Source organism: Hyperolius riggenbachi, chromosome 6, assembly GCF_040937935.1.
Source record: "Hyperolius riggenbachi isolate aHypRig1 chromosome 6, aHypRig1.pri, whole genome shotgun sequence".
In the NCBI taxonomy this organism is placed as follows: domain Eukaryota; kingdom Metazoa; phylum Chordata; class Amphibia; order Anura; family Hyperoliidae; genus Hyperolius; species Hyperolius riggenbachi.
Window position 1 is genome coordinate 6,905,027 of NC_090651.1, and position 23,148 is coordinate 6,928,174.

Below are 23,148 nucleotides of genomic sequence, written 5' to 3' on the forward strand. Positions count from 1 at the left end.
CTGCAGAGATACGCAAAGAGCGCACCTCTGCTACGCTTAGACTGGCTCCGACTGGCGGCAGAACGGGGTCCCGGTTCTCCTAGATGCAGGAAGCGGTGGATGGCGGCGTGGGAGCGATCCGTGCGTATGGGGCTGGAGGAAGCCCCAGGTATGTATAGAATCTTTTCTTTAGGTTAGCTCTGGTTCTCTTTAACCCTCCTGGCGGTAACCCCGAGCTAAACTTGGGGTAGCCGCTGCAGAGGAATTCTCTGCCCCAGGAGGGGATTTTTTGAATAAAAGTTGTTTTAGCCTTTGTAGCTAGCACTTCGCTAGCTACCATTGTCCCCCAAGTCCCTCCGCTCTTTATTGATCGCCGCCGTTATACGTACCCCCCGGATGCCACGATGGCGCAGCCTCTCCAATCAGTTCCAGGCTTTGCTATGGGGAGGATCGGGATTGCGCATGACGTCGATTACATCAGACGTCATGTCCGATCGTCGCCATAGCAACGACTGAAGCTCATTGGGGAGGCTGCGGCTCTCGCGGGATCGCTGCTAGGTAATGTATAGCGGCGGCGTTCGGGGGGATCAGAAGGGTGCGGGGGAACTTGGGGGGACAATGGTAGCTAGCCTAGTGCTAGCTACAAAGGCTTAAAGAGACGCTGTAAAAACATTTTCAGCCTCATTTCTTCTATCCTATAAGTTCCTATACCTGTTCTAATGTGGTCTTACTGCAGCCTTTCCTAGTTGCACAGTGGCTGTATTATCTCTGTTATATAATCTAATCTTCTTTCCTCTGACGGCTTTGTCGGACTCAGGCAGGAATGTGCTGTTCTGCTGTGATAGGGAGAAGTGATACACACCCTCTCCACGCCCCCTACAGGCTCTGTGATTCACAGACTGAGCTATTCGCAGCCTATCACATGCCATGTCTTTTGTTTGTAAACACTGCCTAAAACTGGCAATTACAAGCCAGGATTGCAGCAGGGAGTGGCAGAAACAGCACAGAGGGGCCCAGGAGAACATAATGAATAGAATGCACTTTAAAGACAAAAAACAAAAGACCGAGAGCCCAAATAGTGTAGTATCTCAAGGAAAGAGAGACACACAGAAATAAAGTAGATATATACTCACAAACATAGGTTGCCCCTAGGCAACCACTCCACATGCAGGTGGGGAGAATTAGAACCTGACCCCACTCAGGTGTAAAATGTCGCTCTCTGTAGAAAAAATTAGGAAAAACCCTTGCCACCCCAGGTGGACTGCATTGTGTTTAGGAAAAAAGACCAGAGGCGCCAGAAAGAGTAAAAACATATAGGTTTAAAAACCCGGGGGGAGGTAAACTCACCACCCGTTTCACAGACACAAAACCAATCGAGACCACAATATTTGGTCAAAAATATTCACAGTTTATTAGTACTCCCAGGTGCTACGCGTTTCACGGGATTATCCCGCTTCCTCAGGCAATCAAACAGGAGTACAAGCTAAAGAGATACAAAACAATAATATACATAAATATCGGCCCCAAAAGCTTGTAATGACTTAAACAACTAAACAACGGAATAAAGTGCAGGTATCAGTATGGATATGTAGTTTAGATTTATGATAATTGAGAATCATTAGGATATCAATATATACACAAACGCTACCAGACAGTGCCTTAATACAGACATTTACACTATTTGTCCCATGGACCACTATTCAATAGTTCCTTTTGTCCACCAAACTGGTGGCAAATAGTGGCTAAAAAGATGGTTATAGTCTATTGCTAAATATAGGTAACCAGGTTAAAAGGTCTAGCATAAATAGAATAATCGACAGGGGTATACTTAAATAAAATACAATACAATACTGTATAGGTGTATACTAAAATAAAATACAATGCTGTATAAGTATAAGCATAATAAAGACCTGTCCAACATGGACAAAGTAGGAAACACTCACCAATTGGGGGTCTGGAGCAAGTATGAGCGCCTCAGTGGGAGAGCGAGGTTTACTGAGTGCTATAAATAACGTGTAGGCGCGGGGAACGCCGTCTCCGCAATGTTCTCATCAACTTCCGCTATACTAAGCGGAAGTGATGTGTGTCGCGCATGCGCCGGAAGGTATCAGCGCCATCTTGGAAGCGGGACGCTGTGGGCAACGCGTCCGCCGCTTGTAGGCGGCTATCCCATGCGTCTACGCGTCCAACATGGCGCGTATACATACAAGTTAGCGGCGCTGTATGCGCCTAAAACGCCATGGAAACGTCTCAACGTTTTTATATATCTAAATATCTAAATTATGCGGATTGACCAGGTGGTGGGGACTCTGATCGGGGGGGTATGTGCAAACATCTAGACATCATTAGGTATAACAAAACTGGGGGGATCCTGCTCAATGGAATTTTGTATATAAATCTCATTTTTTTGCACTTATCACAACATTTAAAAATATAAAAAACATATATATCCCGCAAATGAACAAACAGAAATGACACAACCCACAGTATCAAAAACACAAGGAATGTACAAAACAGCAGTTACAGATATATATGTTATAAAAAACAATAAACTGGAAAACCCATATAAATAAACATGACATAGATAAAAAAAATAAACATAATCAGAGATAAGAATGAATAAAATTATGATAACAAAAACCATTGTTATCTCAGCAGATCAAATCGATAAAAGAGAGGACACCTATACTAAAACTTTATCAATCGTGGTGCAACTACAAGCACGCATAAAGCCAAATATTGTTAGGGTATAGATATCGTATTCATTCTTTGGGCTAAAACGCTTTCTCCAAAACCTCGTTAAGACCGTTCGGAACCAGACTTTTTAGGATATTGATCCAGTAGATCTCCTTCTGGCGCAAGGCTTCAAAAGTATTAGGGATGTGTGGGGAAATCGCCTCGATAAAGATAATACGGAATAGCAACGGATTGTGATCATGGTGCGTGCCAAAGTGTCTGGAGACGCTGTGAAGTGCTAGATTATTAATAATATTCCTCTTGTGCTGGCCGACCCTGCTGCGGGCCTCCTGGGTAGTGCGGCCCACATATTGGAGGCCGCACGGGCAGGAAATGAGATAGACGATAAACCGGGAGTCGCAATTAATGTGTTGTTTAATTGGGTAAACACTTGATGTAACAACTGAGTGGAAGGTATTAGTATCATTCACAAACTGGCAGGCGGTGCAACGGGGCTTGTTACATGGATGTGAACCCGATGCAACACTGCCTTTAGGCTGTGCATTCCTGAGCCTGCTTGGTGCAAGGAGATTACGCAGATTGGGGGCCCTCCTGTACGTGAGTGGTGGTCTATCCGGGATTGCTTGCTTCAGGTAGGGGTCTTGGAGTAGGAGGTCCCACCTGTTTTGCAGTATTGATCTAATGGTTTTGTGTTGGGCACTAAATCTAGTGATGAAGCGTGGGAATGACGATGCAAGTGTAGTGGTAGGCGCAGGTTTAGTAGGGGCCTTCTGCGTGGCTTTAAATCTGGCATCTTTTAGTAGCTTAAGCTACTAAAAGATGCCAGATTTAAAGCCACTCAGAAGGCCCCTACTAAACCTGCGCCTACCACTACACTTGCATCGTCATTCCCACGCTTCATCACTAGATTTAGTGCCCAACACAAAACCATTAGATCAATACTGCAAAACAGGTGGGACCTCCTACTCCAAGACCCCTACCTGAAGCAAGCAATCCCGGATAGACCACCACTCACGTACAGGAGGGCCCCCAATCTGCGTAATCTCCTTGCACCAAGCAGGCTCAGGAATGCACAGCCTAAAGGCAGTGTTGCATCGGGTTCACATCCATGTAACAAGCCCCGTTGCACCGCCTGCCAGTTTGTGAATGATACTAATACCTTCCACTCAGTTGTTACATCAAGTGTTTACCCAATTAAACAACACATTAATTGCGACTCCCGGTTTATCGTCTATCTCATTTCCTGCCCGTGCGGCCTCCAATATGTGGGCCGCACTACCCAGGAGGCCCGCAGCAGGGTCGGCCAGCACAAGAGGAATATTATTAATAATCTAGCACTTCACAGCGTCTCCAGACACTTTGGCACGCACCATGATCACAATCCGTTGCTATTCCGTATTACCTTTATCGAGGCGATTTCCCCACACATCCCTAATACTTTTGAAGCCTTGCGCCAGAAGGAGATCTACTGGATCAATATCCTAAAAAGTCTGGTTCCGAACGGTCTTAACGAGGTTTTGGAGAAAGCGTTTTAGCCCAAAGAATGAATACGATATCTATACCCTAACAATATTTGGCTTTATGCGTGCTTGTAGTTGCACCACGATTGATAAAGTTTTAGTATAGGTGTCCTCTCTTTTATCGATTTGATCTGCTGAGATAACAATGGTTTTTGTTATCATAATTTTATTCATTCTTATCTCTGATTATGTTTATTTTTTTTATCTATGTCATGTTTATTTATATGGGTTTTCCAGTTTATTGTTTTTTATAACATATATATCTGTAACTGCTGTTTTGTACATTCCTTGTGTTTTTGATACTGTGGGTTGTGTCATTTCTGTTTGTTCATTTGCGGGATATATATGTTTTTTATATTTTTAAATGTTGTGATAAGTGCAAAAAAATGAGATTTATATACAAAATTCCATTGAGCAGGATCCCCCCAGTTTTGTTATACCTAATGATGTCTAGATGTTTGCACATACCCCCCCGATCAGAGTCCCCACCACCTGGTCAATCCGCATAATTTAGATATTTAGATATATAAAAACGTTGAGACGTTTCCATGGCGTTTTAGGCGCATACAGCGCCGCTAACTTGTATGTATACGCGCCATGTTGGGCGCGTAGACGCATGGGATAGCCGCCTACAAGCGGCGGACGCGTTGCCCACAGCGTCCCGCTTCCAAGATGGCGCTGATACCTTCCGGCGCATGCGCGACACACATCACTTCCGCTTAGTATAGCGGAAGTTGATGAGAACATTGCGGAGACGGCGTTCCCCGCGCCTACACGTTATTTATAGCACTCAGTAAACCTCGCTCTCCCACTGAGGCGCTCATACTTGCTCCAGACCCCCAATTGGTGAGTGTTTCCTACTTTGTCCATGTTGGACAGGTCTTTATTATGCTTATACTTATACAGCATTGTATTTTATTTTAGTATACACCTATACAGTATTGTATTGTATTTTATTTAAGTATACCCCTGTCGATTATTCTATTTATGCTAGACCTTTTAACCTGGTTACCTATATTTAGCAATAGACTATAGCCATCTTTTTAGCCACTATTTACAAAAGGAACTATTGAATAGTGGTCCATGGGACAAATAGTGTAAATGTCTGTATTAAGGCACTGTCTGGTAGCGTTTGTGTATATATTGATATCCTAATGATTCTCAATTATCATAAATCTAAACTACATATCCATACTGATACCTGCACTTTATTCCGTTGTTTAGTTGTTTAAGTCATTACAAGCTTTTGGGGCCGATATTTATGTATATTATTGTTTTGTATCTCTTTAGCTTGTACTCCTGTTTGATTGCCTGAGGAAGCGGGATAATCCCGTGAAACGCGTAGCACCTGGGAGTACTAATAAACTGTGAATATTTTTGACCAAATATTGTGGTCTCGATTGGTTTTGTGTCTGTGAAACGGGTGGTGAGTTTACCTCCCCCCGGGTTTTTAAACCTATATGTTTTTACTCTTTCTGGCGCCTCTGGTCTTTTTTCCTAAACATAATGAATAGAATGGTATGCTTTTTATTGTATTGTAAGAATTTTAGAGTACAGATTCTCTTTAAACAACTTAAAGGGAACCTAAACTGAGAGGGATATGGATGTTTCCTTTTAAACAATGCCAGTTACCTGGCAGTCCTACTGATCTCTTTGGATGCAGTAATGGCTGAATCACACACCTGAAACAAGCATGCAGCTAATCCAGTCTGACTTCAGTCAGAGCACCTGATCTGCATGCTTGTTCAGGGGCTGTGGCTGAAAGTATTAGAAACACAGGATCAGCAGGAGAGCCAGGAAACTGGCATTATTTTAAAAGGAAAAATCCATATCCTTCTCAGTTCAGGTTCCCTTTAAATTCAAAAAATCCCTCCCGAGGACGCAGCCTCAGAAACTGCGTACCAACAGGAGGGTTAAAGAGAATCTGTATTGTTAAAATCGCACAAAAGTAAACATACCAGTGCGTTAGGGGACATCTCCTATTACCCTCTGTCACAATTTCGCCGCTCCCCGCCGCATTAAAAGTGGTTAAAAACTGTTTTAAAAAGTTTGTTTATAAACAAACAAAATGGCCACCAAAACAGGAAGTAGGTTGATGTACAGTATGTCCACACATAGAAAATACATCCATACACAAGCAGACTGTATACACCCTTCCTTTTGAATCTCAAGAGATCATTTGTGTGTTTCTTTCCCCCTGCAGCTATCTTCCACTGAAGTTTCAGGCTGCTCGTTTCTTCCTGCAAACAGCTTTGCCCTTGTTTGTAATTCTTCAGTATGTGAAAGCCCAGCCAGCTCAGAGGACGATTTATCCAGCTTGTAAAAGATAAGAGAGCAGAGAGAAGCTGCTCTAATCCTAAATAACACACAGGCAGTGTGCATAGAGGGGCCTGGAAGGGGGAGTTCATAGCAGAACCACAACACTGAAGAACTTGGCAGCCTTCCAGACACAGGCCGACAAGTCTGACAAGAGAGAGATAAGTTGATTTATTACAGAGAATGTGATAGTACAAAGTGCTGCAGTAAGCCAGAGCACATTAGAATAGCTTTTGGAACTTGTAGGATGGTAGAAAAAAGGATGCAATTTTTGTTACGGAGTCTCTTTAAGAAACTTCAATTGTTATCAGTTATCAGCTTCAATTGTTATTTAGGTTAAGAACGAGCCGACAGTCCTTTTCTTGTTTGTTAACCGAGGATACCTGTACTGCCATCAGCAGGGGAGACACGTGGCTTTTACATTCCGGTAGTGAGGAAGTAACACCTACGCTGTATTATTTCTGATACATGAACCTGAATTTCAGTTTCAGGACTCTCCTGAAATGTGCACCTTTGCTTTGGGAACCTTTTCCTTCATTCTGTCCCTGCGCTTCCCTCAGGTACTTCCTGCGTGCGACCCTCAGCCGTCGCCTGAATGACATCGGGAAGGAGATGGACATCGTTGTCCACACGCTGAGCACCTATCCAGAGCTGAACTCCTCCATCAAGATGGAAGTGGGCATCGAGGATTGTCTGCACATCGAGTTTGAATACAACAAGTCCAAGTAAGATTCCGGCATTCCCATAGAGAACCATGTGACTGAAATGTAAAGAGTCACTCCGCCCAGAATGCATGCTTCACAGGGCACAGGTAGCTTCTGGAATGGAGATAGGACATTGTCCGCCATCTTCCTGTAGCATGGAGCTACCTGCTTCCATTTCCTGCCACAGACTAACACTAGACCAGAGGGTTGACCAAGTACTGGTTCCGTAACAGAGAAGTGGTTCAGCTTCTTGGTAGAAGATGTTGAGGTCTATGGCAGAAACTGTATGTTCTGTAAGAAAAGGAAGCAGGGGGTGGAGCCAGAAATCATGGGACCCCATAGAAAAGTTTGGTCATGCCCCACCAAAGAAAATTTGAAAGGCTACCTTCCCCTTCCAGTTTTAGGTAGCTAGAGGTACCCACAGTGTGAGACCAGAAGCCCCCGCCATTATAGTCATATGTAATCACCTCAATATAGGTAGTCAGAGGTACTCACATCAGTATAGGTAGCCAGAAGGGCAATCCAGTATAGGTAGTCATCAGTAGCACCCTCTCCCAATATAGGCAGCCAGATGTGGCCCCCAGTATAAGGTAGCCAGAGCCCCCCCCCCCCCACCCCCACAGTATAAGTCACCCCCTCAGTATAGGTAGCCACAATAACCCCCCTTCATCCCCAAGTATGGGTAGCCAGGAGGAGCCCCTCCCCAGTATATTTCTTTTTAACCACTTTAGCATTTAGGACCTAGCGCCTACTTCCAAGAGTGCATGCTACTTCCATGAAAAAAACTCTTCACCGCAGCTGATTGCACGTTCACCCGCGGGGTACTCGTCACGCTCGTTATCCCGGAGATCAATGAATGGGAATGCAGAAAAATGAGTAAATAGTAAAATGACACTTACATATACATGTATTTTACAAAAACAGACCTACACATGATATAAAATCACTTTATAGAGAATTTATGTGTGTATCAAACCAAGTAACACCTGACAAATCTGGCTTTGCAAATTTGGCCTAATTGGCTGATCACGAGACAGCTCATGGAAATATGCATTTGCTTTCGCATGCCAACATATGCAGGGTCTAAAACTAATACCGCAAAGCGGTCACCCCGTGGGGATTAGTTCATGCTACATTAGCACTATCCAGGAGTGCCATGAAGAAGCTTCCCAATGCCCCTATACAACCGGAGGAACCGCAGGGCCCCAAGCTCTCTCACTGCCTGGGAACCACAGCGGCACCCCAGAGGGGGAGGCAGGGAGGTGCAGGTGACCCCCCAAGCGTGGCCAGCGCCGGGAAGAGCCGCCTGCTCCCACCTCCCAAAATTTAAAAACAGGCACTTACCTTAAAGGGAAGGTTCAGGGAGGGTGGTTAAAAAATAAAAATAAATTTCCACTTACCTGGGGCTTCCTCCAGCCCGTGGCAGGCAGGAGGTGCCCTCGCCGCCGCTCCGCAGGCTCCCGGTGGCCGACCCGACCTGGCTAGGCCGGCTGCCAGGTCGGGCTCTTCTGCGCTCCAAGGCCCGGCACTTCTGCGTCCCACGCCGGCGCGCTGACGTCATCGGACGTCCTCCGGGCTGTACTGCGCAGGCGCAGTAGTTCTGCGCCTGTGCAGTACAGCCCGGCGGACGTCCGATGACGTCAGCGCGCCGGCGTGGGACGCAGAAGTGCCGGGCCTTGGAGTGCAGAAGAGCCCGGCCTGGCCAGGTCGGGTCGGCCGCCGGAGACCACCGGGAGCCTGCGGAGCGGCGGCGAGGGCACCTCCTGCCTGCCACGGGCTGGAGGAAGCCCCAGGTAAGTGGAAATTGATTTTTATTTTTTAGCCACCCTCCCTGAACCTTCCCTTTAACGTCCATTGTGTTCTGCTACATGAGCACGACTTGGGAGCAAACACATGAGAAAGGAGTGAAGCATGGGCCACTCCAAGCTTCACACAACACTCCAAGGGGGGGGGGGGGGGGGCAGGCGCAGACAGCTCACTCCAGGGCTCTCACCTCCTAGAACAAGCCATTCACCACCCGCCTTCAAAGGGGGATAGAAATGAAACACTACACTTTATAGAGATTTTAACCGTGCATCAAACCAAGTAACACCTGACTAATCTGGCTTTGCAAATTTGGCCTAATTGGCTACTCACGAGACATAGCTCATGCAAATAAGCATTTGCTTTCGCATGCCAAAGTTTGCAGGGTTAAAACCAATTGAAGAAATGTGTCTGCAACACCTGTATATGCCTGCAGTGTGCTAGAGTCCAACAACATGTATATACAGTAGAAGAGAAAAGAAACCCTGTAAAAAAGCACCACTCAGGATAATGTATTGAAATTTATCAAATATAGTAATATTTATTGTTACAAAAAGTTCTATATAGGGTACACTTCACAAAACATTCATGATTAAAATCAATTAAAATACACACAATAACCCCCATGTCTCAACTCTCTGCCAGAGAAATACATGTGTCAAAAACATTCTTACCGTGCATATATACATTTTTGCAAACCACCTATATCCGATAATAATAGTTATTATCCTCAAAGGGCTCAGGAACTGTGCCCTAATCGGAAAGAACCCGGGTTCAGCATAAATATGAAATGTGTGAAAATAGAGACAAAGTTCCCTTGTCATATGCCTGTGCTTAAAGAGTAACTGTCAGGCTGCAGAAGCTAATTTAAACCTCTATTCTCCTGTGTTAAACAGTTTAGAAGGAAGCCCAAAAGCCATTAGTGAAGATAAAAATCTCAGTTACCTTTGATGTGTGCTTATCAGCAAGGCTGTTATTCTTAAGAAGACGCAAGCCGCATACCATACTGCAAAGCATTCTGGGGCTCTCCCCTCAGCTGCTAATGAGACGTTACAGCAGCTTGTAATCTCTTAGCACTGATAAATCTCGGGCAGAGTACACTGCAGGAGTCAGCTATTGTTCCTAGCCACATGGCTCATTAATATTCACTGCACACTGTGTTGTTCAAGTACAAGCTTATCTGTGATCAGGAAGCAGGCAGGACATGAGGACACATTTGACAGAAAAACATGGAGCCTGCCATGAGCTGTCAGGAGCATCTATCTCTGCATATACTATATACAAATTCTGTGAAATCCAAACGTGGACAGTGAAATGCATATGTAATGTAAGTACAGCCAATCTTTAGCTACTGATATATGTGTTTATTTTCTCTGAGACCTTATACCTAACAGCTCCTCTTTAATGAATAAATCAACAAGAATATACAACCAATAGCACAAAAATTCCTGAAATATATGAATAAAAAAACAACAATTTACCCTGAAAAATAGTGACACAATTAGTGATAGGCAGGACCAGTGAAACTACTGTGGCAGTCCATAGTGAAATAAGAAGATATACTTAGCCCAGTAATGGTGGATAGGAGGCAGGCAAGGTGAAGGCAGAGAGAGGCAGAGGGTTCCCTCAAACGGACCCACTAGTTTCGTGGGCGTTACCCCGCTTTTTCAAGGAAGGAGGGAGACATCCGGTTAAAACCAATACCGCAAAGTGGTTGCCAGATTTGTTAGGGTTAAACTTGGTTGATGCACACATTTCCTTTTTGTTGTAATCATGATTTAAAATCAACTCCTAACATCCCATACTCTCCCAAAAATACCCAAATAAAACTTTTGATAAAAAAATGTACAATTAAAAAAAAAAACATAAATAGTTACCTTGGGTTCTGAACTTTTTAAATATGTATGTCAATAGGGTATATTACTATTATGTTTTAATTCATGGGCTTGTAATTAGTGATGGACACAAAACTGAAAAAAACTCACCTTTATTTCCAAATAAAATATCGGCACCATACATTGTGATAGGGACATGATTTAAACTGTGTAGTAACCAGGACAAATGGGCAAATACAATACCTGGGTTTTAATTATGATAGCATGTATTTTAAAACTATAATGGTCGAAATCTGAGTATGAATTTTTTTATTTTGTTTCATAATATTACCGTTAAAATATGTTTAGAAAAAAAAATCTTAGCAAAATGTACCACCCCAAAAAAAAAGCCTAATTGGTGGCAGAAAAAAAGAGGATATAGATCATTTTGTTGCGATAAGTAGTAATAAAGTTATTGGAGAATGAATGGGAGGAGCGCTGAAATAATGCATGAGGTGAAAAAACACTGAGGGCTGAAGTGGACTTCCTGACAGTCCTGCTGATCTCTTTGGCTGCAGTAGTGTCTGAATAACAATAGAAACAAGCATGCAGTTAATCCAGTCAGAGGCAGAGCTTTAGCAGGACAACCCGGCAGTGTGCATTGTTTAAAAGGAAATAAATATGGCAGCCTCCTTCAGTAGTACTTTTCTTTTCATCAGAGTACTTGTCACAGAATGATGTAAATTGAGGTGGTCTTTAGGTCCTCTGGTCACTAACGCTTGTGCACTTACAGATATCACCTCAAAGATGTAATCGTAGGCAAGATCTACTTCCTGCTGGTGCGGATCAAGATAAAGCACATGGAGATCGACATTATTAAACGGGAAACAACCGGCACAGGGCCCAACGTGTACCATGAAAATGACACCATCGCCAAATACGAGATCATGGACGGAGCACCGGTGAGAGGTGAGGAGCGGGAACAGCTGAAACGCTATGATAAAATCATTTCCAGAGGTTTTAGGAAGTGTGTCATTTCAACACGTGTGAATTTCGGCACTGAGATAAGTTGTTAGTGGGATTATTGAAGTTTTTTTTTTTCACCACATTGCATCATTCTGTCATACTTGCAGTTTAGACACCACACTCTGTCTGGCACGCTATAAAACAAAGCAGAGATGATGACCCTTTGCACTTTCCTGCAGTAAAACCTTTTCTCAAGCTGCCTCTCACTGTTTCTTTGATGTGTAAGTGCTTCTGAAAACAGGACTGTATTCAACTCAGTGGGTCAAGAGGAGCTATTTTGCATAGATAACAGAAGTTTTTTATTAAAGAGACTCTGAAGCGAGAATAATTCTCGCTTCAGGGATCATGGTTAGCAGGCGCACGTGTGCCCCTGCTAAACCGCCGCTATAGCGCCGCTAAACAGGGGTCACTTCACCCCCAAACCCCCCACTGCGAGACTTGGTCGCAGACTTGGTCGCTCCTGGAGGCAGGGCTAACGGCTGCAGCCCTGCCTCCAGTCGCGTCTATCAGCGGCGCATCGCTGCCTCTCCCCCGCCCCTCTCAGTGAAGGAAGACTGAGAGGGGCGGGGGAGAGGCGGAGATACGCGCTGATAGACGCGCGTGGGGCAGGGCTGCGGCGGTTAGCCCTGCCCCAACCAGGAAGCGCTCCCCCGCTGAAACAAGGGGATTTGGGGGATCAGGGACCCCCGTTAAGCCGCGGGATAGCGGCGGTTTAGCAGGGGCATACATGCCCCTGCTATCTATGAGGTCTGAAGCGAGATTTATTCTCGCTTCAGACTCTCTTTAATTCTTCCTGTGCTGGAAAACAACTTAAGACTTTTTTTTTCCTTTGCTGCTAATATTCTGTCTCTTAGCTGTATTACACATACAGTTCATTATCCCATAAGTTTATTTTCACTTCAGGTTTTCTTCAAAGTGGATTCAAATTCAACGTGTTTTTCTACTATTTATTGTCCATTTACAAATTAACAAGTTCCCAAAGTAAAGTCAAATTTTATTTTATTTAAAATCTTCTAGTGCGCTCTTCTGAAGGGTGTGTATGCAGGAAGCACAGAGAGTTTGTTTTCAGATCAGCTAAGAATGTAACAACACAGGAATGTATACAAAAGATGTTATCTTCTCTTTGGATGCAGATCACCAGCTGCAGAGCAAAGTGCTGTGTTCAACTGTTTGAACGCCGTTCTGCTACAAAATGTTTTCGTGGTAGTAGGTTTAAAGCTGTAAGGAATGTTTTCGAGCAAAGAACAAATGCTGAGTTTCCGACCACTTTAAAGAGACTCTGAAGTCTCATAAAATTCAGGTTTTTATTTTAAAATCTCTTTAACATCAATTCCTAACTAAAACGCTGCATCCCCGCGGCTGCACACAACTAAATCACCCCAAACTCCCCAGCAAAAATGTTGCTTCCCAGGGAGGCAGAGCTTTGAGCTGCAGCTCTGCCTCCATGCGCGTGAATCTGCTTGTATCTCCGCCTCTCTCCCGCCCCTCTCAGTGAAAGAAGACTAAGAGAGGACGGGGAGAGGAGGCGATCAGTGCTGATGGACTTGTATAGAGGCAGAGCTGCAGCTGGAAGCTCTGCCTCTTCACGGAAGCGATCCCCACAATGTGCCCCGGGGAGTTTGGGGGGATTGATTGAGTGTTCAGCCGCGGGGATGCAGCGTTTTAGTTACGGCATTGATATTAAAGAGATTTTTAAAATAAAATCCTGAATTTTGAGAGACTTCAGTCTCTCTTTAAGGAGTCTCTCTATGGAGCTTTACCATGATATAATAGAGATGACTGGGTGAGGCTTGAGGGAGGAGGGTCCCCTCTGTACACCATTAGTGTGTATTGCTGGCCATAGTAATGCTCATGCTGCTCATCTCTTCTCTGTAGGTGAATCCATACCAATCCGGCTCTTCCTGGCCGGCTACGAGCTGACGCCAACCATGAGGGACATCAACAAGAAGTTCAGTGTGCGCTATTACCTCAATCTGGTTCTCATAGACGAGGAGGAGAGGCGCTACTTCAAGCAGCAGGCAAGTCTGGAGATGGGGAGTGCCGCCGCTCATTGTGGGCGGTGCTAATGTGAAATCAGCCAGAGGGGGTTTGTGGGTCAGTTTCAGTCTCTATGGCGTCAATTCATCAAGCATTACCGCATTCTATAATGCTGAAAACAGCTGACCAAGCACTTAGGAAGATGTTAATTCATAAAAGCTGTTACTGCATAGAAAGCTTAAATTGCCGACTTGTGCGGTAAACACCTCAACAAATGTCAGTAAATGTCAATTCATGAAGGTTACAGCATGCGGTAAGACACAGTTCCATGTTCGTTCATTACCGGCAGTTCTCCGCTGTCAGAATCAGCATGGGATTCACAGGAGCAGAGACGGATCACCTATGACTGAAAGGAGCAGAAGCCAATAGAAACAGCCCTTGTCTCCTGCAAGTCCCGCTGATCTGATGCTAATAGGTTGTGCAGGCTTGTCGAGTGGAACAAGCGTTTCTACCCCCCGGGCAGTGAGCAGAGAATTCGGAACAAAACAGGTTTCCCCCGCAGCCCTTTGGCCCTTTAAGCCCTTAGGTTCCTGTTTGAAGATGCGGAGGAGCTACTGGGGAAATCACCTAAGCATGGCATGTGTAATGTCTCCTGGAAGTTCTTCTAAGCTGTGGCAATTAAATAAAATGCTAAGAAAGACTAATAGACAGATTCAGAGGGAGCAGAGGCAGTATAACAAACGTATACATCTAAATGTCAGGATGCCTCTTACCATTGTAATGCCTTCAGGGAGCAGCATGTGACAACGCAGAGACAACTCCACACTGCTCTGCTGTTACTGAACAGGTTTTTGTCAGTGGGCTTCGGTAAATTACTGAACTTCTACCGCACCTGTGAAAATATTGGTGAATTGGCAAAAAAAAGTCTAAAATACCAAATGCGGTATTTTCTCAACTTGTTTTTTTTTATTGAACAGCCTTTGATGAATTGACGCCTATATTTCAGTTTGTGTGTCTGCTTAGTCCCCCCTACCCCTCGTCCATTTTCTTTGTTTCTGCCTAATCTTCTCCCCATCCCTTAGGCTTTTGTCCATCTTTGGTCCTTCTCTTTCTTCTTCCTTCCCTCACCCTTTACCGTCATCCTCTCACTTCTTTTCTTCTCTCTCTCTCTTTTCTGTCACCCTCTTTCTTTCCTTTGGCAGCAACAATTTAAGTACCAGAGATGGTAACAAGGCTAAAATACATCAAAAACTGGTTAAAAAGGAGCCAGTGGTGGACTTAAAGAGTAACTGTTAGCCCCCAAATTGAAATTTAAAACACTATTGCAATGTTTTATTTATTATATAAGTGAGCCAAAAAGCCAATGTACAAGTTAAAAATCAATCTAATTTTGTTACTATCTAACCTTTTCCCCCAGCTCCCCCGGTGGGGAGAATATATCGGCACCTGGTCCTGGGGGGGAGAGGGGGGTCGGGCAGACATAGGCATGCTCTGCATGCTACAGTATCTGATATGCGGCTTGCGTCCGGAGCTGGGGGAAAAGGTTAGATAGTAACAAAATTAGATTGATTTTTAACTTGTACATTGGCTTTTTGGCTCACTTATATAATAAATAAAACATTGCAATAGTGTTTTAAATTTCAATTTGGGGGCTAACAGTTACTCTTTAAAGAGAAACTGGGACCAATAATTGAACTTCATCCCAATCAGTAGCTGATATCCCCTTTCCCATGAGAAATCTTTTCCGTTTCACAAACGGATCATCAGGGGGCGCTGTATGGCTGATATTGTGGTGAAACCCCTCCCACAAGAAAATGAGGACCATGGTCCTGGCAGTTTCCTGTCTGTGAATCTCGTTGCATTGTGGGAAATAAATGTTTACAGCTGTTTCCAACTGCCAAAAAAGCAAGCAGCATCTCCTTCCAGTGGCATCACCTGCCAGCAGGAAAGATGTCGCCATGTGATAAATGTCAGAATGTAAATCAGGGAGAGGAAAGATTTTACAATGGGAAAAACCACTGACTAAATCATTTATACATAGTTATTGTAAAAATGAAGCACTTTTTTATTACATTATTTTACTGGAGTTCCTCTTTAAGCTTGATGACCCAAACAGTCAGAATTTTTTTTTACATTAACTTTTATTGATCATTTATAAAACTCCAGAAGTGTGAGGCGTTTCATGGGGTGTAACATGCTTCCTCAGGCAAATATAGGATATGAGATTTTGCAGCAGAAAATTGTAGCATTTGCTTGACAGGCCTCCCAGATACTCCATCATATAGCGTCCCGTGAAATGTCGCGGTTTTGGAGTTTAATAAATGATCAATAAAAGTCCCCCCCCCCCTTTTTTTTAACTGACCATGAAACAGGAGGTAAGTTTATGTCTTCATTTTAACCAGTTTTTAATGTATTTTTTCCTTCTTAGCATCTCTGGTACTTTAATTTTTGCTGCGGTTTGTCCACTCTTGGTGAGGGGTGTCACCCTTTTCTTTATTACAGAGAACGACTTCTTAAAGGATACCCGAACTGACATGTAACATGATGAGATAGACATGTGTATGTACAGTGCCTAGCACACAAATAACTAGGCTGTGTTCCTTTTTTTTCTTTCTCTGCCTGAAAGAGTTAAATATCAGGTATGTAAGTGGCTGACTCAGTCCTGACTCAGACAGGAAGTGACTACAGTGTGACCCTCACTGATAAGAAATTCCAACTATAAAACACCTTCTTAGCAGAAAATGGGTTCTGAGAGCAAGAAAGAGATAAAAAGAAGAATTTCTTATCAGTGAGGGTCACACTGTAGTCACTTCCTGTCTGAGTCAGGACTGAGTCAGCCACTTACATACCTGATATTTAACTCTTTCAGGCAGAGAAAGAAAAAAGGAACTCAGCCTAGTTATTTGTGTGCTAGGCACCGTACATACACATGTCTATCTCACATGTCACTTTGGGTATCCTTTAACCTCACTGGGGTTGGGTCTAATCTCCCCACCTGTCTACTCAGGGGTTGTCTTAGCGGTAACCCTGGTTTGTATTATTCCTCTTAAAGTCAATGGGAATTGATTATACAAAATAAATCGGCCAGATACTTACCTAAGGCTGTGGGTCCTATAGAGCCTTGCCGCTCCTCTCCCGGTCCCCGTTCCAGCGCTCGCTTCCCTGGTAGCAGTATGTGACCAATTCGATCAAATATTGCTCTCTCTGCCACTTCAGACGTCTTTGGAAGCCAAAGTGCTCCCGAAGACTGGGTTGCTCCATACTGTGCACGCTCAAGGCGCCCTCTTTTGCGCACTCACGCATGTGCAGTATGGAGCGCCTTTCTTTGAAAAGACTCGGCTTCTGAAGTCCCACATGGCGGGGAATTCAAAGGGGGGAGTCGGCGCATAACGGACGGGACTGTGAGAGGAGAGGGCAGGCCCTATAGGACCCAGGACCTTTCCTTTCCTTAGGTACCGTATTTTCCACCGGATAAGACGCACCTTTTTCCCCCCAAAAAATAGGGAGAAAAAGTCCCTGTATCTTATGCGGCAAATGCAGGGAATCCGCGACTTACGTACGCCCACCGATACAGACCGCGACCCGCTGTCACGTCGGAGATTCCCTGCATTAGCTTGCTGTGTGGTCCACTCCCCCCTTCCCCGTGTAATTAGTGTGGTGGTATGTATATATCAGTGTTCCGTCGGAATCACTGTGTGGTCCGCGCTATCCCATTCTCCCCTCACCAATTTGCGTTTGGTCCCCTCCCCACTTATGTGCATTCCACACCCCCCCCCCCCCCCCCTTGCTTGTGTTTGCGCTCCCCCCGGGTGTCAGCATAGCAGCAGTCATACTTACTCCAGCCGCTCTCCAGGAATGCAGACCTGGTCTCCTCTCTGTCACCCCTCTAGTGATGGCTTCTGTAATACGTGTCATTGGTGAAGCCATCACTAGAGGAGGGACAGAGAGGAGACCAGGTCTGCGTTCCGGAGAGCGGCTGGAGTTCAGAGTGAGTATGACTGCCACTATGCTGACACCCGGGGGGAGCGCAAACACAAGGCGGGGAGGGGAGAATGGGGTAGCGCAGACCACACGGGGAGCCAGGCAGTGATTCGGGCAGCAACACTTAGATATACATGCCACCATACTAATGGACACTGAGGACACATGAGGGACATACTGGGAACACCTAATGGCTTATAGGGGACACCTGAGGACAAATGGGGACCACACTGGGGACACCTGAGGGCACATGGGGGACTCCTGAGGACATTAATTGGGGTGGAACACCTACAAGACGCTCCTGGAATATAGACGCAGCAGGTTTAGAATATATATTTTTTTTCCCGTGGTTTTTGGCCTCAAAACCTGGGTGCGTCTTATATTCTGGAGCTTCTTATAAGGCGAAAAATAATTATCTGGCTTTTTTTATTTAACTATTCCCATTGACTATAACATACTATTTATCTCCTGGTATATTGATCTACTACTCTTTATTGGGCTCTCGGTCGTCCTTCTTTCCTTTGTCTATGTTTTCTTTTCTTGCTTCTCTTCTTTGTTCTTTCTTCTCGGTTTGTGTTCTCTGTCTCTCTCTTCTCTCTTTTCTAGCCCCACTATTCTGTCTCTCACCCACCTTCCATCTCTCCCGCTGTCTCTTTGCCATCCTCGGATGTTCTGGTCCTCACCTCTCACACCATGTGCTTGTTGTTCTAGGAGGTGGTATTATGGCGTAAAGGGGACATCGTGAGGAAAAGCATGTCTCACCAGGCTGCCATAGCCTCTCAGCGATTCGAGGGAACCCACCCAGACAACCGGCCACAATACAGCGGTGCTGCCTCAGGAGACCCTGAGAATAAGTGACCGCTGGCTGGCAGCAGGACGCATCTCCACTGACGAAGTCCTCAGGCTGGACAGCTCCGAGACCCACCTTTACCACCAGTGCTCACATGGACACGCGGTGGGTCAGTCTCACGGAGGGGTGTGGTCAGCTTCATTTACAGGGCGTCGCCAGCCACTCCTCCAGCTGCTAAAACTTGACATTCAGTGACTTGGGGGAGGGTGGGGGAAGACGCGCACGACCGTTCCCTTTTAACCTTTTACGTTGATAATTTTTATGCTCATTGCCTTGTAATAGTCAGGTCATTCAGCCATTGATGCCCATCACATCCATCCTACACACCCAAGAGGGATATAAAAAACCCCACAGGGGCCGGCCTTTCCATGGACATGCGCCTGTGTGCGGACAGCACCTTTGTCGCCTTGTGGTTTTGTAGTCAGTCCAGACCTCTACTGTTGGTGTCTCAGTGCCAGTAATCCAACCTCCCTTATCCATTCCAAGCATTTATTGGCCCTGATCGGTGACAGGAAGCACTACTCTGCATGACTTCCCGTCCTCAACTTTATCAGGATGATGATGTTAATGTCAACTTCTGTATAGGTAAAGGAAAGTGTTAACATTTACTCATTCAAAAAAAAATGTCAAGTGAAAATCATTTTACATCCGCTCCCTTACATCATGAAGCAACAGCATAAATAACCAAATGCATTGATCTAAAATAAATGTGTAGAGCGCTTAGTCATTTGGTGATACACAAGCATCAGGATAAGCTTTCTCAGATCGGGAGTAGAGTTCCCCTCTGCGTCTGAACAGGACATCCATGTTATATTATTCATTCTCATCCGGGACTCCTGCTGTTGAGTTTACTAATGAGGACCTCCGGGGCTCCTGCCGGCGGTTTTACTCATGAGAACCGCCTGGACTCCGGGGCTCCTGCCGGCGTGTTTACTCATGAGAACCGCCTGGACTCCGGGGCTCCTGCCGGTGTGTTTACTCGTGAGAACCGCCTGGGCTCCTGCCTGCGATTTTACTCATGAGAACCGCCGGGGCTCCTGCCGGCGTGTTTACTCATAAGAACTGCCTGGACTCCGGGGGTCCTGCCGGCGGTTTTACTCATGAGGACCGCCTGGACTCCGAGGCTCCTGCCGGCATGTTTACTCCTGAGAACCGCGTGGACTCCGGGGCTACTGCCGGCGTGTTTACTCATGAGGACCGCCTGGACTCCGGGGCTCCTGCCGGTGTGTTTACTCATGAGAACCGCCTGGACTCCGGGGCTCCTGCCGGTGTGTGTACTCATGAGGACCGCCTGGACCCCAGGGCTCTTTCCGGTTTGTTTACTCATGACAACCACCTGGACTCCGGGGCTCCTGCCGGCGTGTTTACTCATGAGGACCACCGCCTGCACTCCGGGGCGCCTGCCGGCGATCTTACTCATGAGAACCACCTGGACTCCGAGGCTCCTGCTGTTGAGTTTACTCATGAGGACCGCCTGGACTCCGGGGCTCCTGCCGGTGTGTTTACACACGTGGGAAGCTGTTCCTCTCCTTCCATGTTGAAGCTGCAAACACGACTGGCTTTCTTGCTTTCCCTCTGGATGTTTGAGTTTTCCCGGGAACACAAACAGGATCATCTCCTGAATCAGCCATAGCTTTTGTAGCGAAGTGGAATATTGGTCATTGCGTAGTGCTTTGTAAATGTTTTTGGAAACGCGTGACTCTAGGCTTGGATCTATCAGTACATATTGTTTACGAGTGGTGAAGCCACGATAAGAGAAAAAGAAGACTCCACTTTTGGCAAAGCTCAATGCCAGCCACAGATGCCGCCATGGTGCTGCGTAGGCAATCGCTGACGGTTTCTGATTTCTGTGTATCAAAGGCTCATTTCAGACAGAGACAGCAAGGCTAGTGCTGATGAGTTCCTCACTGCCCTGCATGTTTTACTCACCAGAGCAGTCCTTTTCTATAGTGTCGTGGTGCGCAGGCCCCTCCCCTCCTCAGATCAGAGCTCTGACCACTCCTCCTCTCACACTTCCTGCACAAGGTGGAGTGCAGTATGGGTAATATGTGGTGAGCTTTGGCTGGACGGATGTGTGGGAGGAGCTGATGTCCAATCTCGGAACTGACAGATATATGCAGGGAGGGGAGGAGGCCGCTCACCACTACACTACGAAACTAACCGCTCTGACTGGCAATGCCGAGAGTGCCGCCAACGGCCCTGGTGTGTGTCTTCAAGTTTAGCCTTTAATTGGGCCTTGAGTATTATTAGGGTAAAGCCCCCCATCCCTTCCCCCCCCCCCCCCCCCCCCCCGTTTATAGACTGAACTACATGATGCTGACCCTCTGGGCCTGCTGTTAAAGTGTTTAAATGGGCTGCTTCAGGATATGTGACCACATGTTTGTAACAGGCATTTTAGCAACATTCACCTTGTCTGGTAACACACAGCCACACTGCCCACTGAGCTATTGCATGACACAATATAACTCTGCATGGACTTAAAGAGACTCTGAAGCGAGTCTAAATCCACGTTTTTAACTTCTGTTTATGTTAAGCATTATAGCTAGTGCTAAACCGCCGCATCCCTGTGGCAAAACGAGGGGTCTATACCCCCCCCCCCCTGACTTTCTTGGTCATGAATTATGCTGCCCGGGTAGGAAGAGCTTTCAGCTGCAGCTCTGCCTCTTCGCGCGTCAATCTGCCCGCGGATCTCTGCGCCTCCTCGCCCCTCTCCGTGAAGGAAGATTGAGAGGGGCGGGGAGAGGCGGCGATCAGCGGGGATTGACGCGCAAAGAGGCAGAGCTACAGCCCAAAGCTCTGCCTCAAGCTGGAAGTGCTCCCCGGACTTAGCAGAGGGGATTTGGCGGTATAAACCCCTCGTTTTGCTGCGTGGATGCTGCATTTTAGCACTAGCTATAGTGCTAAAACATGTTAATCAATTTCCTTTAATGCATTCTACCATGAAGGTTTTCAATGTAAATATGGAAATTGTAATCATTCACATTGCTGTACCAAGATGTATTGGAAAAAGACGTGCAGAGCGGCTCCAGGTTACTGTAAAGCCGTCTTGCACCTTCGCAGTGTGGCTGCGCTCGTACAAGGATGGGAGCAAGGCTGTGAGAACCTATTAAACAAGCCCTTGTAGAAAAGGTTCAGAGGATTTCAGTGCTGGAACCGCGAGCTTGAGGGCGTAGGGGAAGGGGCTATCCAGATACCTCCCTCTACTGAGGTAGGCATCTCATGTTTGCTTTTTATAAGTCACAGGTACACTTTAAAGAGACTCTGAAGCAAGTCTAAATCCACGTTTTAACTTCTATTTTTAAACTGGGATGGGTATAGTCTGTCTAAGTACTGCTGTATATCTTTCCCTGCTTATCTCTTCCTTTAATGTTATCAAATCCCTTTCACAATTCACTGACTGAGGTTGATGGATCAGTGGTTCATGATGGGAAGGGGGGGAATCCCTCTCCCTACATCTGTTAACCCTGTGCTATATTTAGCAGGTGACAGGTCTCACTAGCTTCAACTGCAGCTTCTTGTCTCTCCTAATGAGCTGTCTGAGGAGAATAATGCACTGAGAACAGAGGAAATGTATCTGTTATGTGCAGCATAAACATTTGTATTGTGTGTGAAACCTGATACCAAGGCAGGATTTTCATACTAAAGTTTTTTGTTTTTTTCTTTCAGAGAATAATACTCTGTAGTCTTCTGAGATATGCAGAGACCAGCACTGACTGTAGTAACAGTTCTCACGAAGCACAGACTCCCCTTTGCTAATGATTTGTTCCAATGCAGCTACAACCTACACACAGTGAATTACAGCTTTTACCTCTGATATTTAACATGAAAAGTATGAGAATGTTTACACAGCTACTTAGACATTATTTGTATATTGTCATTTTACAACACTTGGTTATTGATGGTGTTTCCTTAAAGTGAACCAGAGACGAAGCACCCTTGTGTATTTTACCATAGAAATCAGTGGGAACATTAGAGAAAACATTTACCATGCTCTCTGTTCCATCCTCACTGCTAAAAGTGTCTGTTATCTAGCTGAGATAAGAAACCCGGACTGAGCATTGATTCTGGCTTTGCTATAATGACTCAGCTATAATGATTCCTGAGCAAAGCCAGCAGGGGGCAGGCTTGGACTTGAAGACAGCAAAGAACACAGTCTCAGCTATAATTATTCTGTAGCAAAGCCAGACCGACTGCTTAGTCGGGATTCTTATCTTAGAGGTGATAACAGGCAAATTAAACAGAGAACAATGTAACAAAGAGCAGATTAGGTGTTTACTGTCATGTTCCCACTGATTTATAAGGTAAAATACATGAGGTTGCTTCATCTCTGGTTCTCTTTAAAGAGAACCCGAGGTGGGGTTCTGACAATGCTATCTGCATACAGAGGCTGGGTCTGCCTATACTGCCCAGCCTCTGTTGCTGTGCAGATCCCCTCTAAGCCCCCCCTGTGCTCTGCTACCCCCCATAAATCACAGCCGCGC

General features: G+C 45.6%; 1 protein-coding gene across 1 annotated transcript in view; it reads left to right on the plus strand.

The window, feature by feature from the left end:
* The window catches only part of VPS26B (VPS26 retromer complex component B), a 50,930-nt gene extending 27,988 nt beyond the window's left edge, over positions 1-22,942 (plus strand). Inside the window, exons 3-6 of the mRNA XM_068238796.1 lie at positions 7,073-7,237; positions 11,627-11,802; positions 13,735-13,877; positions 18,529-22,942. Coding sequence (XP_068094897.1) covers positions 7,073-7,237; positions 11,627-11,802; positions 13,735-13,877; positions 18,529-18,675 — 631 coding nt within the window. The 3' untranslated portion in view covers positions 18,676-22,942. The remainder of the gene's footprint in view (positions 1-7,072; positions 7,238-11,626; positions 11,803-13,734; positions 13,878-18,528) is intronic.
* Positions 22,943-23,148: the final 206 nt, after the last annotated feature.